The sequence below is a fragment of the Oncorhynchus kisutch genome, linkage group LG10 (assembly GCF_002021735.2).
Source record: "Oncorhynchus kisutch isolate 150728-3 linkage group LG10, Okis_V2, whole genome shotgun sequence".
In the NCBI taxonomy this organism is placed as follows: Eukaryota; Metazoa; Chordata; class Actinopteri; order Salmoniformes; family Salmonidae; genus Oncorhynchus; species Oncorhynchus kisutch.
Genome location: NC_034183.2, coordinates 39,899,069 through 39,916,759, shown reverse-complemented (window position 1 = coordinate 39,916,759; position 17,691 = coordinate 39,899,069). Strand labels below are relative to the sequence as shown.

Below are 17,691 nucleotides of genomic sequence, written 5' to 3'. Positions count from 1 at the left end.
ATGTTTTATTTAATCCATTTTGAATTAAGGCTGTAACACACATTCAAACTAATTCCATGGAGAGCCGAGTTTCTAAATTAACTCCCTTCACCTGGTTGCCTAGGTCTGAATTCCCTCTGTGGGATGAGTTTGTTGTAAAACAATCAAGTGTGGAATAAGTCAAAGGGTATGAATAGTTTTTGAAGGCACTGTACACTGTGGCATCCAACATCTTGCATCCTTACAAAGCGAAATGTGGTTTCCTTCATGCACTGACAGGCCTATATTCAAATTGGAGTACTGTCGTTTTAAATGTAAAAGTGGGCGGGATCCGAACAAGGGGACTAGTGGCAGGCTGTGGGGTGCATTCGCCTACATTGAATAAGCGGATCACACGGGCTGTCAACTTTATTTGGGAAAATGACGAAAATCACAGTAGTCAAAACCAAGGCATATCCCGACCAGAAGCCTGGTACGAGTGGCCTGAGGAAAAGGGTGACAGTCTTTCAAACGAATGAGCACTATGCAGAGAACTTCATTCAAAGCATTATTTCTTGCATCGACCCAGCGGAGCGTCAGCCTGGACTGCTCGTAGTGGGAGGAGATGGAAGGTTTTTCATGAAAGATGCCATTCAGTTGATCATCCAGATCGCCGCTGCTAATGGGGTCAGTAATACTTCTGTCGTAGTCCAGCAGGTAGTCCCTAAAACATGACTCTTAAGCCTAGGCCTCACCCTCAACCGTGCATAGCATCAGCAGCTAGCCTAGCTTCTTTGACAGCTCCCGGTGTTGACAGTAGCAGCTCCAATCGTGTATACATTGTAACGCTTCTGTGATTGTGTTGAAGTTGGCGGATACATTCATTTCAATTGCTGTCATGTAGACTAAAATAACTATCGGCCTGAGCCTACATTTGCTTAAGGTATATTAATTGGGACTATATAGGCCTAGATGACAATTCTCTCTCATATCAAATCACATGCATAGGATCATTTTAAAGAACGTATTGAATCCTCATGGACTTTGACGTTCAATGACGTCGAAGCCCCATGCATCGGAACGTGATAGGGGTCAGTGGTGTTCTTAGACGGTCTCTGGTGCTAAATGACCCCGCTGATCTTTCGATGAAGTGCACGGAGATGGCATGTTAAATGGTAGGATACCCTTGCCCTTTCCCCAAGTGACGCAAAAAAACACTACACCATCCGGTTCCCCTTATGTAGCATATCCAGTCAGTGAGCACTCTGCCTTGCCATGAATGTTTAGTATACCAACAAAGACAACGGTTCTCTGCAAGTTTGTAATAATCGGGAAAAAGTGCAACACCGAGGGGTTATTTTATTAGAGACTGTTTTTGGATGTCAGTGGCACGCACAGCCGTTCGTTCTGTTCGTTCCCTCTGCGACTTTTTAGAGGAAGGCGTGGTGGTGTGCTATCACGTAGCCCTGCGGTTTGCATTACAGCGAGCTGGGCATTTTGGGTACACAGGCACATCTTGTTTAACTAGACACACAATGACCTGGCTAAACACGACGTACAGACAGACCAATGTCATGATCACACCATATAGCGCCAGGTTGATCTGTCCCATTATGATGACAAAATGAACATCATGATCATCTCATAAACTACTCTGAATGCGTCTTATTCACGGTGAATAATGTATTGCTGCGTTTATATTTGCTACCCATGTCATCTTCACTTTTAATGTAGGCCTATTACGTAAGTTAAAGGGGATGTTACCCGGATGTCTTCACAAACCGACAATAGACTGATGAGGAAAATAATGGGAAATGTGTTTCTTGCACATCCCAACTCCCCAGGCCCAATTGGGGATAAGTGCCATTTTTCTTTTTCTTACCTTGTCAGCTCCAGGATTCAAAACAGTGACCTTTTTGGTTACTGGCCAAACGCTCCAACCTCAAGGCTATATGCTGCCCAGTAGTTTTTGCAATATTGTAAACACAATATCCTACCACCCTCCAAACATAGTTTACTTTCCATACTATCCCGTGTTGCTAGCTCCCACGTAGCAGCCTGACCTCACCACTGGCCTGTTGAATCAGTATACTCCTCTCGTATTTTCATCCTCACAATGTGGGTAGGCTGAATAGGTGAATAAAATAAAAAATAGGATGTAAAGGAGTCTACAGTGAATTCACTAAATGTTGCTAGTCATACAAAAGCTGGCCTCAATCTTCGGTGAGAAAGATGTCCCGTTATGATGTTTTAAGATGTTTTAATGGAAATATATTCACAGGGGTTTCAATGTGTGTGTGTGGTTTTCTGAAAGTACAGAGTAAATAAATGGTAATTAGTATGCAATATTGGTACAATATCAGGACATAAGCATCAAGACAATATCACAGTGGTAAAATAATAAGCAACTATTAGAATAGTAAGGCATATTGACAATATGACAGTGATATTACACCTTTGATTAACATAGGCAAAACCTAATTTAAAAGAGCCACAAGAGGGCAGGGCAGAGCTATACAATGAACAGGCCAAAGGGCCATGATGACCACTTCAAAGGAGTAAAAGAAGCTAGCGATTCTCAGACGCCATAGTAGCATACAGAACTAATGGAGAAATGGACTTAAACACATGAACAGAAAATTATACCATAAAGGTTATGAAATGAGTAGCTCTTGTGTCTGCGGTTATAATGAAAAAAGACGGGCTACACATTCTCTATACATGTGCCAATTATTGGGCATGATGCCGCTACGTGCAAATCAATTGGCTAGCAATGGAAAATAACTTAACACTGTGTGCTTGGGTAGAAACGACAGCATAATTACAACAAGGAAATGTTGATACAAATGATAAGGTACTTACTGTTGCAGGTATGCACACATGTACAAAGTTATTATCAGTAATGAAACAACAAAAGGCCAGGGGGGAAATGCTCTGCTCCACTCAACAGGTTCTGACCAGAGACTATGCAAATGTGGCACGCGCAGAATGGCAGGGAATATTCTACACAGTATAACATATAGTAAAAAATGACATCGGAGGAAGCTGATTAGCCCATTGTTCTCGCTTTCTCTCCTGTCTCCGTGTAGATCGGCCACCTGATCATCGGTCAGGATGGCATCATGTCCACCCCTGCTGTGTCCTGTGTGATCCGCAAGCTCAAAGCTGTGGGAGGAATCATCCTCACGGCCAGCCACAACCCCGGTGGCCCCAACGGAGACTTTGGCATCAAGTACAACATAGCCTCCGGAGGTGAGATGGGAGAGGAGAGGGGATGGGAGAGGAGATGGGAGGGGATGGGATGGGAGAGGAGAGGAGAGGGGAGAGGAGAGGGGAGAGGAGAGGAGAGAGGAGAGGGGAGAGGGTATGGGGGAGAGGAGAGGGTATGGGAGAGAGGGGAGGGGGGAGAGGAGAGGAGAGGGGAGGGGAGAGGGTATGGGAGAGAGGGGAGGGGAGAGGAGAGGGGAGGGGAGGGGAGAGGAGAGGAGAGGAGAGGGGAGAGGGTATGGGGGAGAGGGGATGGGAGAGAGGGGATGGGAGAGAGGGGAGAGGGTATGGGAGAGAGGGGATGGGAGATGGGAGAGAGGGGAGAGGAGAGGGGATGGGAGAGATGGGAGAGGGGGGAGAGGATGGGGGAGGGGGGAGAGGGGAGTGGAGGGGAGGGGAGAGATGGGAGAGGGTATGGGTGATAGGGGATGGGAGAGAGGGGAGAGGGGATGGGAGAGGGTATGGGGGAGAGGGGATGGGAGAGAGGGGAGGGGGGAGAGGAGAGGGGAGGGGAGAGGGTATGGGAGAGAGGATGGGAGAGAGGGGAGAGGGGGATAGGAGAGAGGGGAGAGGGTATGGGAGAGAGGGGATGGGAGATGGGAGAGAGGGGAGAGGGGATGGGAGAGAGGGGAGAGGGGGATGGGAGAGAGGGGAGAGGGGATGGGAGAGAGGGGAGAGGATGGGAGAGGGGAGGGGAGGGGGGAGGGGAGAGTGGAGGGGAGGGGAGAGATGGGAGAGGAGAGAGGAGAGAGGAGAGGGGAGAGGAGATGGGAGAGGAGAGGGGAGAGGGTATGGGGGAGAGGAGAGGGTATGGGGGGGGAGGGGAGGGGAGAGATGGGAGAGGAGATGGGAGAGGAGAGGGGAGAGGGTATGGGGGAGAGGAGAGGGTATGGGAGAGAGGGGAGGGGAGAGGGTATGGGAGAGAGGGGAGAGGGGATAGGGGAGAGGGGAGAGGGTATGGGAGAGGGGAGAGGAGAGGGGATGGGAGAGATGGGAGAGGGGGGAGAGGATGGGGGAGGGGGGAGAGGGGAGGGGAGGGGAGAGGGGAGTGGAGGGGATGGGAGAGAGGGGAGAGGGGAGGGGAGGGGAGGGGAGGGGGAGGGGAGGGGAGAGGAGAGGAGAGGAGGGTATGGGAGAGAGGATGGGAGATGGGAGAGAGGAGAGAGGGGAGAGGGTATGGGAGAGAGGGGATGGGAGAGAGGGGAGAGGGGATGGGAGAGAGGGGAGAGGGGATGGGAGATGGGAGAGAGGAGAGAGGGGAGAGGGGATGGGAGAGAGGGGAGGGGAGAGATGGGAGAGGGGAGGGGAGGGGGAGGAGAGTGGAGGGGAGGGGAGAGATGGGAGATGGGATGGAGAGGGGATGGGGAAGAGGGGATGGGAGAGAGGGGAGAGGGGATGGGGGAGAGAGGGGAGAGGGGATGGGAGAGGGTATGGGGGAGAGGGGAGGAGGAGAGGGGAGAGAGAGGGGAGAGGGGATGGGAGAGAGGGGAGAGAGGGGGAGAGGGGATGGGGACGAGAGGAGAGGGAGGGGAGAGATGGGAGAGGGTATGAGGGAGAGGGGATGGGAGAGAGGGGATGGGGAGAGGGGATGGGAGAGAGGGGAGAGGGGATGGGAGAGGGGATGGGAGGAGGGGATGGGAGAGAGGGGATGGGAGAGAGAGGGGAGGGGATGGGAGAGAGGGGAGAGGGGATGGGAGAGGGTATGGGGGAGAGAGGGAGAGGGAATGGGAGAGAGGGGAGAGGGAATGGGAGAGAGGGAGAGGGATGGGAGAAGAGGGAGAGAGGGAGAGAGGGATGGAGAGAGGGGAGAGGGATGGGAGAGAGAGAGGGAGATGGGAGACGGGAGGGGAGAGGGATGGGAGAGGGGTATGGGGGAGAGGGGAGAGGGGATGGGAGAGGGTATGGGGGAGAGGGGATGGGAGAGAGGGGAGAGAGGGGAGAGGAGAGAGGGGAGAGGGGATGGGAGAGGGGAGAGGGGATGGGAGAGGAGGAGAGGGGAGAGAGAGATGGGAGAGGAGAGGGGATGGGGGAGAGGGGAGGGGATGGGATGGGATGGGAGAGGAGAGGGGATGGGAGAGAGGGGATGGGAGAGGAGAGGGGATGGGAGAGAGGAGAGGAGAGGAGATGGGGGAGAGGGGATGGGAGAGAGAGGAGAGGGGATGGGAGAGAGGGGATGGGAGAGGAGATGGGGGAGAGGATGGGGAGAGAGAGGAGAGGGGAGGGGAGAGAGAGGAGATGGGGGAGAGGGGATGGGAGAGAGAGGAGAGGGGATGGGGAGAGGGGAGGGGAGAGGAGAGGGGATGGGAGAGGAGAGAGGAGAGGTGTGGGAGAGGAGAGGAGATGGGGGAGAGGGGATGGGAGAGAGAGGAGAGGAGAGGGGATGGGAGAGAGGAGAGGGGATGGGAGAGGAGGGGAGAGGGGAGGAGATGAGAGAGGAGGGGATGGGAGAGGAGAGGAGATGGGAGAGGAGAGAGGGGATGGGATGGGAGAGGAGAGGAGAGGGGATGGGAGAGGAGAGTAGAGGGAATGGGAGAGGAGAGTAGAGGGAATGGGAGAGGAGAGGGGATGGGAGTTGAGATGGGAGAGGGGAGGAGGGGATGGGATGGGAGAGGAGAGGAGAGGAGATGGGATGGGAGAGGAGAGGAGAGGGGATGGGAGAGGAGAGGAGAGGAGAGGAGAGGGGATGGGAGAGGAGAGAGGTAGGAAGGGGATGGGAAGGGAGGAGAGAGACTGGGAAAAAGACACACAGGAGGGAGAGAAAAGGAAAAACCCATAGAGAAGAGAGACCGGTGAGAGATAGGAACAGGGGATGAGACTGTGCTGGAGGGTAACGTTTTAAACTTCACTGACCTTTGATGAAGATTTACATTTACAATTTAGCCATTTAGCAGACGCTCTTATCCAGAGCGACTTACAGTTAATGCAATCATCTTAAGGTGGCTGGGTGGGACTACCACACGTCACAGTAAGTCATTTGTTTTTCCTTCATAGTAGCTGTCGGCAAAGTCAGAGCTAGTAAGGTGTAGCACGTTTCAGGATAGGGTGCGCAGAGCAATGCTGATATACTTCAATCGATACTTTTAAGACAAAGTTTAGTATACATAGTGGTGGGGTATGGCTGTTTTACTGTATTGCATAGCATTTCTCAAAACCTCTTCCTTATCCTCCTCACCTTACTGTGTGTCTCTGCCCCCCAGGTCCTGCTCCAGAGGGAATCACAGACAAAATCTTCCAGATCAGCAAGAGCCTAACAGAGTACCACATATGCCCTGACCTCAAAGTGGACATCTCCAAGATCGGCAAGCAGACTTTCAATGTGGACACGTTCAAGCCCTTGACAGGTATTGTAGGATTGGACGGAATTAGCTGGGTGTCAGATCTCAACTGACTGGGAAGGGTTATCTTGGAGACCCAATCTGTGAGAAGCTCACTGGTACAAATCCTTGGGCAAGGCACTGAAGTTCAGGTGGTATTGCAATCAGTAAAGCACTGCAATCTAAAGTATGTGCATATGCAATATAGTTTTATTATTCGTCTGTTTTATCCTGAGTCTAAAATGCTACATTAAATCTTATCAATCCTACCTCTGCTGTTTATCCTCTACAGTGGAGATTGTGGACTCTGTGGAGGCCTACGCTGAGATGCTGAGGGGAATCTTCGACTTCCATGCCTTGAAGGGGCTGGTGTCTGGAGCCAATCACATTAAAGTCCGTCTGGACGCCATGCATGGCGGTATGGATCACATACTGTAGCCTACCTCTCTGGTGCTGGCTGATGTATGACACCTCCACCATCTCCCATGTTTTGTATTGAATTGGCTTTTGTTTATTTACATGCATATATATATGCATACCTATATACAGTTGATGTCAGAGGTTTAAATACACCTCAGCCAAATACATTTAAACTCAGTTATTCACAATTCCTGACATTTAATCCTAGTAAAAATTCCCTGTTTTAGGTCAGTTAGGATTACCACTTTATTTTAAGAATGTGAAATGTCAGAATAATAGTAGAGAACTATTTATTTCAGCTTTTATTTCTTAAATCACATTCCGAGTGGGTCAGAAGTTTACATACTCTGAATTAGTATTTGGTAGCATTGCCTTTAAATTGCTTGACTTGGGTCAAATGTTTTGGGTGGCCTTCCACAAGCTTCCCACAATAATTTGGGTATATTTTGTCCCATTCCTCCTGACAGAGCTGGTGTAACTGAGTCCTTAAGCCATTTTGCTACAACTTTAACTTCCTGACTGATGTCTTGAGATGTTGCTTCAATATATCAACATAATTTTCCTGCCTCATGATGCCATCTATTTTGTGAAGTGCACCAGTCCCTCCTGCAGCAAAGCACCCCTACAACATGATACTGCCACCCTTGTGCTTCACGGTTGGGATGGTGTTATTCGGCTTGCAAGCGTCCCCATTTTTCCTCCAAACATAACGATGGTCATTATGGGCAAAAAGTTATTTTTGTTTCACCAGACCAGAGGACTTTTCTCCAAAAGGTACAATCTTTGTCCCCATGTGCAGTTGCAAATCATAGTCTGGCTTTTTTTATGGTGGTTTTGGAGCAGTGGCTTCTTCTGTGCTGAGCGGCCTTTCAGGTTATGTCGATATAGTACTTGTTTTACTGTGGATATAGATACTTTTGTACCTGTTTCCTCCAGCATCTTCACAAGGTCCTTTGCTGTTCTGGGATTGATTTTCACTTTTTTGTACCAAAGTACTTTCATCTCTAGGAGACAGAACGTGTCTCCTTCCTGAGCGCTATGACGGCTGCGTGGTCCCATGGTGTTTATACTTGCGTACTATTGTTTGTACAGATGAACGTGGTACCTTCAGGCGTTTGGAAATTGCTCCCAAGGATGAACCAGACTTGTGGAGTTCTACAATTTATTTTCGGAGATCTTGGCTGATTTCTTTAGATTTTTCCTTGATGTCAAGCAAAGAGGCTTTCCAAGATGGCGTAGCAGTCGGACGTCGTGTCGTGTCCCTTGTATATATCGTTTTTTTTTTTTTTTACATATTTTTCTTCGCATATCTTTTAAAACATTTTGCTAAACCTCAACTTCCAAATACTCTCCTGCAACCCGCCTCACCCAATGTTGCTATTTTTTCTGAAGTATTTATATTTACTTCGGATCCGGATTCCCTCAACTGAAGCTAGCCAGCTAACTACCAGCTATCAGTCAGCAAACCATTGCTAGCGGTCTTCAGCTAACCTTTAGCTCGGAAAGCTCTCGCCAGTTCGAACAACGCGACTCTATCCAGAGCATAACGGACCTATTATTATTTTTTATCCCCGGATTCCCACCGCAAACGGAACATTTTCAACTGGATCTTCACAACTAGCTAACCGCAACCCTGGATGATTACTCCTGGCTAGCGTTTCCACCCACTTAGCTTGGGTTTGAGTTTGAAGGTAGGCCTTGAAATACATCCACAGGTACACCTCCAATTGACTGTTTAAAGGCACAGTCAACTTATTGTATGTAAACTTCTGGCCCACTGCAATTGTGGTACAGTGAATTATAAGTGAAATAATCTGTCTGTAAACAATTGTTGGAAAAATTACTTGTGTCATGCACAAAGTAGATGTCCTAACCGACTTGCCAAAACTATAGTTTGTTAACAAGAAATTTGTAGAGTGGTTGAAAAATGAGTTTTAATGACTCCAACCTAATTCTATGTAAACTTCCGACTTCAACTGTATGTATGTATGTGTGTATGTGTGTGTGTATATATATATATATACATGCATATTTATTTTTTAAATGATGTCTAAGCAAGGTAGATGATCTAGATTCCTGCTCTGTTCTGTTTGTATGCCCAGGACAAACACCGTTTTGTGTCTTTAGGACTGTGACATGTTGTCCAAATGAGTCTGATCTCTTAAATGCTGTTTTTTGTTCAGTTAGATTCCCAGCACACACACACTGCACATCCATACCCCCATACATAATAACCTTTACCCTCTCTCCCCCCTCCAGTGGTTGGACCCTATGTGAAGAAGATCGTTTGTGAGGAGTTGGGCGCTGCCGCCGATGGTGCTTTCAACTGTGTCCCGAAGGAGGACTTTGGTGGTCACCACCCTGACCCTAATCTGACCTACGCTTCTGACCTGGTCAACGCCATGAAGGGAGGAGAGTACGACCTCGGAGCCGCCTTCGACGGGGACGGTGTAAGTAGACAGTCGGGGGGGGGGGGGGGGGGGGGCTGTAGGAAGCCTGGAATTGAAGCTATTCCTCGCATGACTGGTGTCCCTTAGTGTCAGTAGAACCAGTCCTTGAGTCGGCCCACAATCCATCCAAACCTCTGCTTTACCTCGTCTCTGCTGCAGTCTGTTCAGATGCTGATCCTCTCCTTCCTTTTCCTTCCATACCCTCTCCTTTCTTTTCCTACCCTCTCCTTTCCTTTCCTTTCCTTCCCTACCCTCTCCTTTCCTTCCCTACCTTTTCCTTTCTTTCCCTACCTTCTCCTTTCTTTCCCTACCTTTTCCTTTCTTTCCCTACCTTCTCCTTTCTTTCCCTTCCTTCTACTTTCCTTTCTTTCCCTACCCTCTCCTTTCCTTTCTTTCCCTACCCTCTCCTTTCCTTTCTTTCCCTACCTTCTACTTTCCTTTCTTTCCCTACCCTCTCCTTTCCTTTCTTTCCCTACCCTCTCCTTTCCTTTCTTTCCCTACCCTCTCCTTTCCTTTCTTTCCCTACCCTCTCCTTTCTTTCCCTACCCTCTCCTTTCTTTCCCTACCCTTTCCTTTCTTTCCCTACCCTTTCCTTTCTTTCCCCACCCTTTCCTTTCTTTCCCTACCCTCTCCTTTCCTTTCTTTCCCTACCTTCTCCTTTCCTTTCTTTCCCTACCCTCTCCTTTCCTTTCTTTCCCTACCCTCTCCTTTCCTTTCCTTTCCTTCCCTCTCCTTTCCTTTCCTTCCCAACCCTCTCCTTTCCTTCCCTACCTCTCCTTTCCTTCCCTCTCCTTTCCTTCCCTACCCTTTCCTTTCTTTCCCTACCCTCTCCTTTCCTTTCCTTCCCTACTCTCTCCTTTCTGCTCCACAGGATCGTAACATGGTCCTGGGAAAGCATGGCTTCTTCGTCAACCCATCGGACTCTGTAGCCGTCATCGCAGCCAACATCACCTGCATCCCCTACTTCCAGAAGACTGGGGTCAAAGGTCTGGCCCGCAGCATGCCCACAAGCGGAGCTCTGGACAAGTGAGCCTAACGTCCACACACAGTCCATTCATAGCTTCTTCTTGGTTGTGCATTAAATATTTATTTATTCATGTATCAAATGTTATTGGTCACATACACATGGTTAGCAGATGTTAATGCGGGTGTAGCGAAATGCTTGTACTTCTAGTTCCGACAGTGCGGTGATATCTAACAAGTTATCTAACAATTTCCCAACAACTACCTAATACACGCAAATCTAAAGGGGTGAATGAGAATATGTACATATAAATATATGGATGAGCGATGGCCGAGCGGTATAGGCAAGGTGCAATAAATGGTATAAAATAGAGTATATACATATATGAGTAATGTAAGATATGTAAACATTATTAAAGGGGCATTATTTAGGGTGGCATTGTATAAAGTGACTAGTGATGAATTTATTAAAGTGGCCAGTGATTAGGTCTCAATGTAGGCAGCAGCCTCGCTGAGTTAGTGATTGCTGTTTAGCAGTCTGATGGCCTTGAGATAGAAGCTTTTTCAGTCTCTCGGTCCCAGCTTTGATGCACCTGTGCTGACCTCACCTTCTGGATGGAAGCGGGGTGAACAGGCAATGGATTGGGTGGTTGTTGTCCTTGATTATATTTTTGGCCTTCCTGTGACATCAGTAGCTGTAGGTGTCATGGATGTAGTTTGTCCCCGGGACAGTGCACATTAATCAGCATTTAAAAATTTAAAATATATATTTAACTATGCTAGTCAGTTAAGAACAAATTCTTATTTACAATGACGACCTACCGGGGAACAGTGGGTTAACTGCCTTATTCAGGGGCAGATCGACAGATTTTTACCTGGTCAGCTCAGGATTCGATCCAGCAACCTTTTGGTTACCGGCCCAATGCTCTAACCACGAGGCTACCTGCCACTCCTAGTTTCCTCATCAGTGTTTAAGTGCAGGAGATAGGATATGAAAATGAGCTCTTTTGCTCTCTCTCTGTCCCTCAGTGTGGCTAAAGCCCTGAAGATGAATCTGTATGAAACTCCTACTGGCTGGAAGTTCTTCGGCAACCTTATGGACGCTGGCAAGCTGTCTCTGTGCGGAGAGGAGAGCTTCGGCACTGGTGAGTGAGGGGTAATATAACAGCCTGTTTACTATGGCCCGTCAGCGCAAACATTTAGATAAATCAGATTGGTGCTATTACTTCGTTCCAGTCAGTTGGGCAATGCATTCTGGTGAGAGGTGCTAGCACATGTCTTAACCACCACCCTTCTTCCCCCTCCTCTCTTCGTTGTTTACCCCCCCCCCCCCCCCCCCCCCCCCAGGCTCTGATCACATCCGTGAGAAGGATGGCTTGTGGGCGGTGCTGGCCTGGATGTCCATCCTAGCCCACAGGAAGCAGAGTGTGGAGGAGATCATGAAAGACCACTGGAACAAATTTGGCAGGAACTTCTTCACCAGGTAAGTCTGGGACTCTGCTACTCTGTTACCCTCCAGTGGTGAGCTAGAGAACTACAGTCTATCTGGATCGGGGCCACATTCTGTAGGCTGTTGTTTCTCATAGAGTATTGAAGTACTTATAGAACTATTTGTTAGGCTTTCTTTTACATCAAGTTCTTCGATGATTGCCTCCATAAATGTACACATTCTTAAGGTGGTCCATTTGACTATTTTAACGCCACTCATCTCGTGGAGTATGCACACATTGACAGTTGAGAGCTCTTATTTAGTCTTCCTATTAAGACCATTCCCCAACCCATCCAAACTAAACCAGGTATGACTATGAAGAGGTGGACTCGGACAAAGCCAACACCATGATCAAGGAGCTGGAGGCTACGATGTTTGACAAGTCCTTTGTGGGCCAGAAGTTCTCGTCAGGAGATAAAAGTTATGAGGTGGCAGTCTCTGACAACTTTGCCTACACCGACCCCGTGGACGGCAGCGTCTCCAAGAACCAGGTAAGAGACAGGACCCAGGGGGGGGCGTCTAGGCAGAGCCATTGCAATGTGGGTGATCTATTTAGTCAGTATAGTTTGATGATAATGAGTGATGGTATTTTATAACAATTCTGTTAATCTAAAGATGACCATCACATTTGATGATTGATCCTGCCTATGTAGGGACTTGAAGTATCACCAGAGGCACTTGCATATTGTACCTTGAAAAATGACATTGTTGTTGTTCGTTTTTGCTCCGTATTTCCAGAAAATTGACTTCCATATGTCATTTCACTATAGTCAGGTTTAACTCTCTCTCTTTCTCTCAGGGTCTGAGGATCGTCTTCTCCGACGGCTCCAGGATCATCTTCCGTCTCAGTGGGACAGGCAGCGCCGGGGCAACCGTCAGGCTCTACATAGACAGCTATGAGAAAGACCCCGCCAAGATCTACGGCGACGCACAGGTGAGACCTGAGGGCCGAGGAGCAGCTGGGGTCTTCTGATTTGGATGATGGAATGTGACAGGGCACGGTGGGGGAGCCCTTACACTTGTCATGACGGCTCTATGGGAGATGAAGTATTTACACACACACTTCCAAGGTTTGTTACGTTGTCAGAGGGAATAGCCCTCAAAAAGCTTCCCCTCAGCCCGGAGGGGGAGGCCTGGAATCTGGACCTAGCAGACAGCTTGTTTAGAATTTTATTTAACCAGATTAGTAGTGTTGCGATTTTAAATCAATATTTTTCATGAGTAAACTGGACCAAGACAGCAGCATGAACACATCAGTTTCAAACAAACAGACAGACCAAAGATGCATCAAACCAGATGAAGTTGCATCATGATAGGAAAAAGCAGCATGTCAGTAAAGAACATGTGCACAACACGAGTCCGGAAAGAAACAAGTGCGATATGTCACGTTCCAGAATCAAAAACAGTTCAAGGGAAACAATATGCATAAAGGCAACGCCAGGTCGTTTACTTCGGGGGAAAACTAGGAACAAATGCAGGTCTCAACACCCCCCCCCCCCCCCCCCCCCCCCCCCATGCTCTGTTCTAATGTTTGGCACTGTCAATATAAAACAAGATTGGCATCTGAGATTTTATCTGTTTTTATTTCGAGCTAGAAGAGAGGATGGATAAAAAATGGCCTTTTTAAATAATAATGTACCGGTGCTTGAGTCTGCGTGATGCTATGTCCAGCCGACAGCACTGTGGAGATCACAATGAGGAGTTGGGCATCTGGTTAGTGCTGCGTGTTGCTATGTCCAGCTGACAGCACTGTGGAGATCACAATGAGGAGTTGGGCATCTGGTTAGTGCTGCGTGTTGCTATGTCCAGCTGACAGCACTGTGGAGATCACAATGAGGAGTTGGGCATCTGGTTAGTGCTGCGTGTTGCTATGTCCAGCTGACAGCACTGTAGAGATCACAATGAGGAGTTGGGCATCTGGTTAGTGCTGCGTGTTGCTATGTCCAGCTGACAGCACTGTGGAGATCACAATGAGGAGTTGGGCATCTGGTTAGTGCTGCGTGTTGCTATGTCCAGCTGACAGCACTGTGGAGATCACAATGAGGAGTTGGGCATCTGGTTAGTGCTGTGTGTTGCTATGTCCAGCTGACAGCACTGTAGAGATCACAATGAGGAGTTGGGCATCTGGTTAGCGCTGCGTGTTGCTATGTCCAGCCGACAGCACTGTGGAGATCACAATGAGGAGTTGGGCATCTGGTTAGTGACTAGATGAAGGGCTGCCTGATATACAGAGTCAATAACCTTTAGTGATTGAGGATTGCACATAAATAGTATCACCATAGTCCAACACGGAGAGCAAAGTACAACGAATCAACTCCGGTGGCAAAGGGAACGAAAACGAGCTTTGTGCCACTAATAAAATTCTATACACAGCTTGAGTTTCCCGACAAGGTTTTCTACAAGGGTGGTGGAAGCTCAACTTCTCGTCCACCCAAACTCGTCCACCCAAATTTGTAGGCTTTAACTTGCTCTATGGACTGCCCTGCAAAGGTAGTCATGACCATGTGTTTAGTGTTTAGCATTGGACAATACCATGCATTTTGTTTTTAGAGGAATTCAGAACAAGCTTCAAATCGTACAGATTCTGTTGAATGATGTTTAAAAAGCTGCTTTTGAGCTTTTTCAAAAGCCAGTCAAACTGCTGCCACTTGACAAGAGAACAGTGTCATCTGCGTAAAAATGTCTCAATCTGTCTCTCAATGCTGTTGATTATAGACAATAAACTCAAATTGATCCTTGAGGCACACCTGAGTGCATCTCTGATGTCCGACTTAACCATTTGCCTTGACACGTTGGGTCGTCAGGTCCAACAACCGTGCCTTCCAGTTGACTTGAGAGGGAATGTTTGGCTAAGAGTGTAGTCATGGTTGATATCAGGGCCAGGAAGAAGTGGGGGGGACCATGGGGAAAAGAAGTAGAGATTTGACACTTCATCAAGTGTTCTAGGCAGGAGGGAGAATGATAGCGTAAGAAAGGCAGACTGGCAGAAGGGGAAGAAACTCCCTGATAATCGTTTTGGATAAAGAGGCCCTCTGAAACGGATTAATTTCGGCTCCTTCACCTTGCTCACAAGTGAACGCAATATTGCAGATGCTTGGCCTACTCGAGGGCCAGGTGGAGTTCTTTGTTAAGACTGTAACGGGGAAGGGGTTATGGTAAGGGGCTGTAGTCTAAGGTTGACTGTCTTCCTCAGGTCATGCTGAAACCTCTGGTGGAGATTGCACTGAAGATCTCTGGGCTCCACGAGAAGACCGGACGCACGGGCCCCACTGTGATCACATAGACTGACATGCTCTGCCACACCCTTCAAGGTACCTCAGTCCTTTCAACCGTCCAACTTGTGCCTACCCTCTGACTTCCAGAAGAACAATCTCACCTCTACCCTAATGTCCAAACAAAGCCTTCAAAGCCAACACTTTCATTCACCATGAATAAAAAGTCATTACAAAAAAACAATTGTTGCACTCATGTGTATTTATTTTGGAGATATCAATATATTTTTCATGACAAACTGGGTGGTTAGAGCCCTGAATGCTGATTGGCTGACAGCCGTGGTATATCACCTTGAGTATGACGACATGCATTTTTACTGCTCTAATTATGTTGATAACCAGTTTATAATAGCAATAAGGCACCGTGGTATATTGGCCATATACCACACCCCCCTCGTGCATTATGGCTCAAATATACAGTGCATTTAGAACGCATTGACTTTTTACACATTTTACACATTTTGTTACAGCTGAATTTAAAATGGATTCAAAGGTTTCTTTGTCACTGGCCTACACACAATAGCTTAATGTCAAATGGGAATTGTTTTATTTTTAATAAATTTTTTACTAATGTTAATTTTTCTTACACTTTGACCTTAGAATTGTGTGGATCGTTGACAAAAAAATTTGTTTTTAAATTAATTTAAATCCCACTCTTAACACAACAAGTTGTGGAAAAAGTCAAGGGCGTGAATACTTTCTGAATGTTGAAAAATATATTTAATGATTATTTGCATTTCTTATTGAACATGCAAAGGCAGTATGAGCAGTATGTTTTGTTGTCCGTAGCGGCACGCACAAACACACACCCTACTACCACCACACTCGGATTCGGTGAGAGATATCGATCACTCCCAGAAAGCCTGATTTTAGCCAATCATCTGGGAGATCAGTGCTGGGATGTCGTGGTGAGATCACAGCCAACCAGCCTTGGGACCTGCATAGTCAACAAGACTCCCCCTCTCTATTTTCTCTCTTTTCTCACTGTCATGGTCCAAATTATATTGATTCAATTGTTGTAAAGAATGAGAGAGGTCTGTCTGTGATAAAGAGCTGCTCTGTTCTGCTTTTCTTTTCTTTTTTTCTGACACCACACTCCACAAAGCAAGTCCTGCAGCCTCTATTTTGATCCTATCTTGATTATGGTCCAGCCATATGGTTAAGTGCTGCAAAGAATGCCCTAGTTAAGCTGCAGCTGGCCCAGGACAGAGTGGCTAATATCAATGCTATGCATGCCAGACTCTTGGCTAAAAGTTGAGTAAAGACTGACTGCATTGCTTCTTGTTTTTATATTCATGTGTTGGAAATTCCGGATTGTTTGCATAGTCAACTTACACACAGAACTGGCACACACACTTACCCCACCAGACATGCCACCAGGGGTCTTTTCACAGTCCCCAGGGCCAGAACAAATCCTATGAAATGTACATGTTATTCAGACCAATACCTATATGGAACTCCCTTCCATCTCATACATCGCAAGTGAACAGCAAACCTGGTTTAAAAATACAAATAAAGCCGCACCTCACAGCACAACGTCTCTCCCATGTGACCTTTTTGTGTGTGTACTGACATGTATGTGTAATTGATAGATGAACAAACACACTACATGTTAATGTTTGTAAAATCTTTTGTCTGTATTTTTCGTTATGTGTTGGACCCCAGTAAGACTAGCTGTCGCTAATGAGGATCCTAATAAAATAAAAACCTCTCCTCTCACTCTTATATTTATATATATATTCATGCCCACTTCCCACCACAAATACCAGGCCAGGGTTGTCTGTCTATTTGAACTGATGAGAATTAGCTCTGGTAGACCCAGACCATAATCCCCCTTAGCAGACAGTCTGTGAGAGAGAGCTCTGAGGTAGACAGAACTAGCCACTAGCCAGCCTTAAACGGGGCCTGGGGAGATGAGTGGGTGGGGTGATAATGTTAATGATGACGGCCTCTAAGAGGAGACAATGTTCTGGATATTAACATTGTGAGTTATTCTCTATCAACAAACAAGCCAAGAAGTTTAGGATGGATCAGGACTGGTTCTGTCCAGAGTCAATATAGGAGAAATGGGAGAGTTTCCAAAAGGTAATGTCTCCAAAGACATTCCTGGGTTATGTCCCAAATGGCATCCCATTCCTTATGTAGTGTGCTACTTTTGACCAGAGCCCTATGGGCCCATAGGGTGCCATTTGGGACACAGTCCTTGTCCTGAAGCCAGCCTGGAGGGTTATTAGACCCAATGAATCTACCCTTCCTGTTCTCTGTCGGAAAATGTACTCACCATTATCTTGAGTAATATGTGTGTGCGTGTGAGAGTCTCCTAAGATGATCTTCTAGCCAAAATGGCAGAGAGCTGAGTATAACAGACTTCTAGAGTCCAGGGGATAAAGCGAAACAAAAAATCCCATGACTGAAACTTACGTTGATCTCAGGTCGATTGACTGGGGCCAACTTAACCTCCTCTTTCATGTAAGAAAGTCATGACCATCATGCTTTTAGGGAATGATAATAATTTTATACAGAATTGTTATGTAGAAGGACTGAGGAGCTCAATTCTG

At 47.2% G+C, this 17,691-nt stretch overlaps 1 protein-coding gene across 1 annotated transcript; it reads left to right on the top strand.

Moving 5' to 3' along the window:
* Positions 1–305: 305 nt before the first annotated feature.
* LOC109898136 (phosphoglucomutase-1) lies at positions 306–15,317 on the top strand. Its single transcript, XM_031833665.1, has 11 exons — positions 306–645; positions 3,048–3,210; positions 6,423–6,566; positions 6,832–6,957; positions 9,219–9,409; positions 10,281–10,435; positions 11,402–11,517; positions 11,720–11,855; positions 12,169–12,352; positions 12,661–12,795; positions 15,055–15,317. Exons 1-11 carry the CDS (start codon positions 400–402, stop codon positions 15,142–15,144), a joined length of 1,686 nt encoding a protein of 561 aa, XP_031689525.1. The 5' UTR covers positions 306–399; the 3' UTR covers positions 15,145–15,317.
* Positions 15,318–17,691: the final 2,374 nt, after the last annotated feature.

Excerpts from the sequence above, each read along its gene's own strand:
- LOC109898136 (XM_031833665.1), top strand. The coding sequence starts at position 400 with ATGACGAAAATCACAGTAGTCAAAACCAAGGCATATCCCGACCAGAAG. Across the intron at positions 11,856-12,168 it reads GGCAGGAACTTCTTCACCAG|GTATGACTATGAAGAGGTGG; the intron begins GTAAGTCTGGGA and ends AAACTAAACCAG. Across the intron at positions 12,796-15,054 it reads AGATCTACGGCGACGCACAG|GTCATGCTGAAACCTCTGGT; the intron begins GTGAGACCTGAG and ends TGTCTTCCTCAG.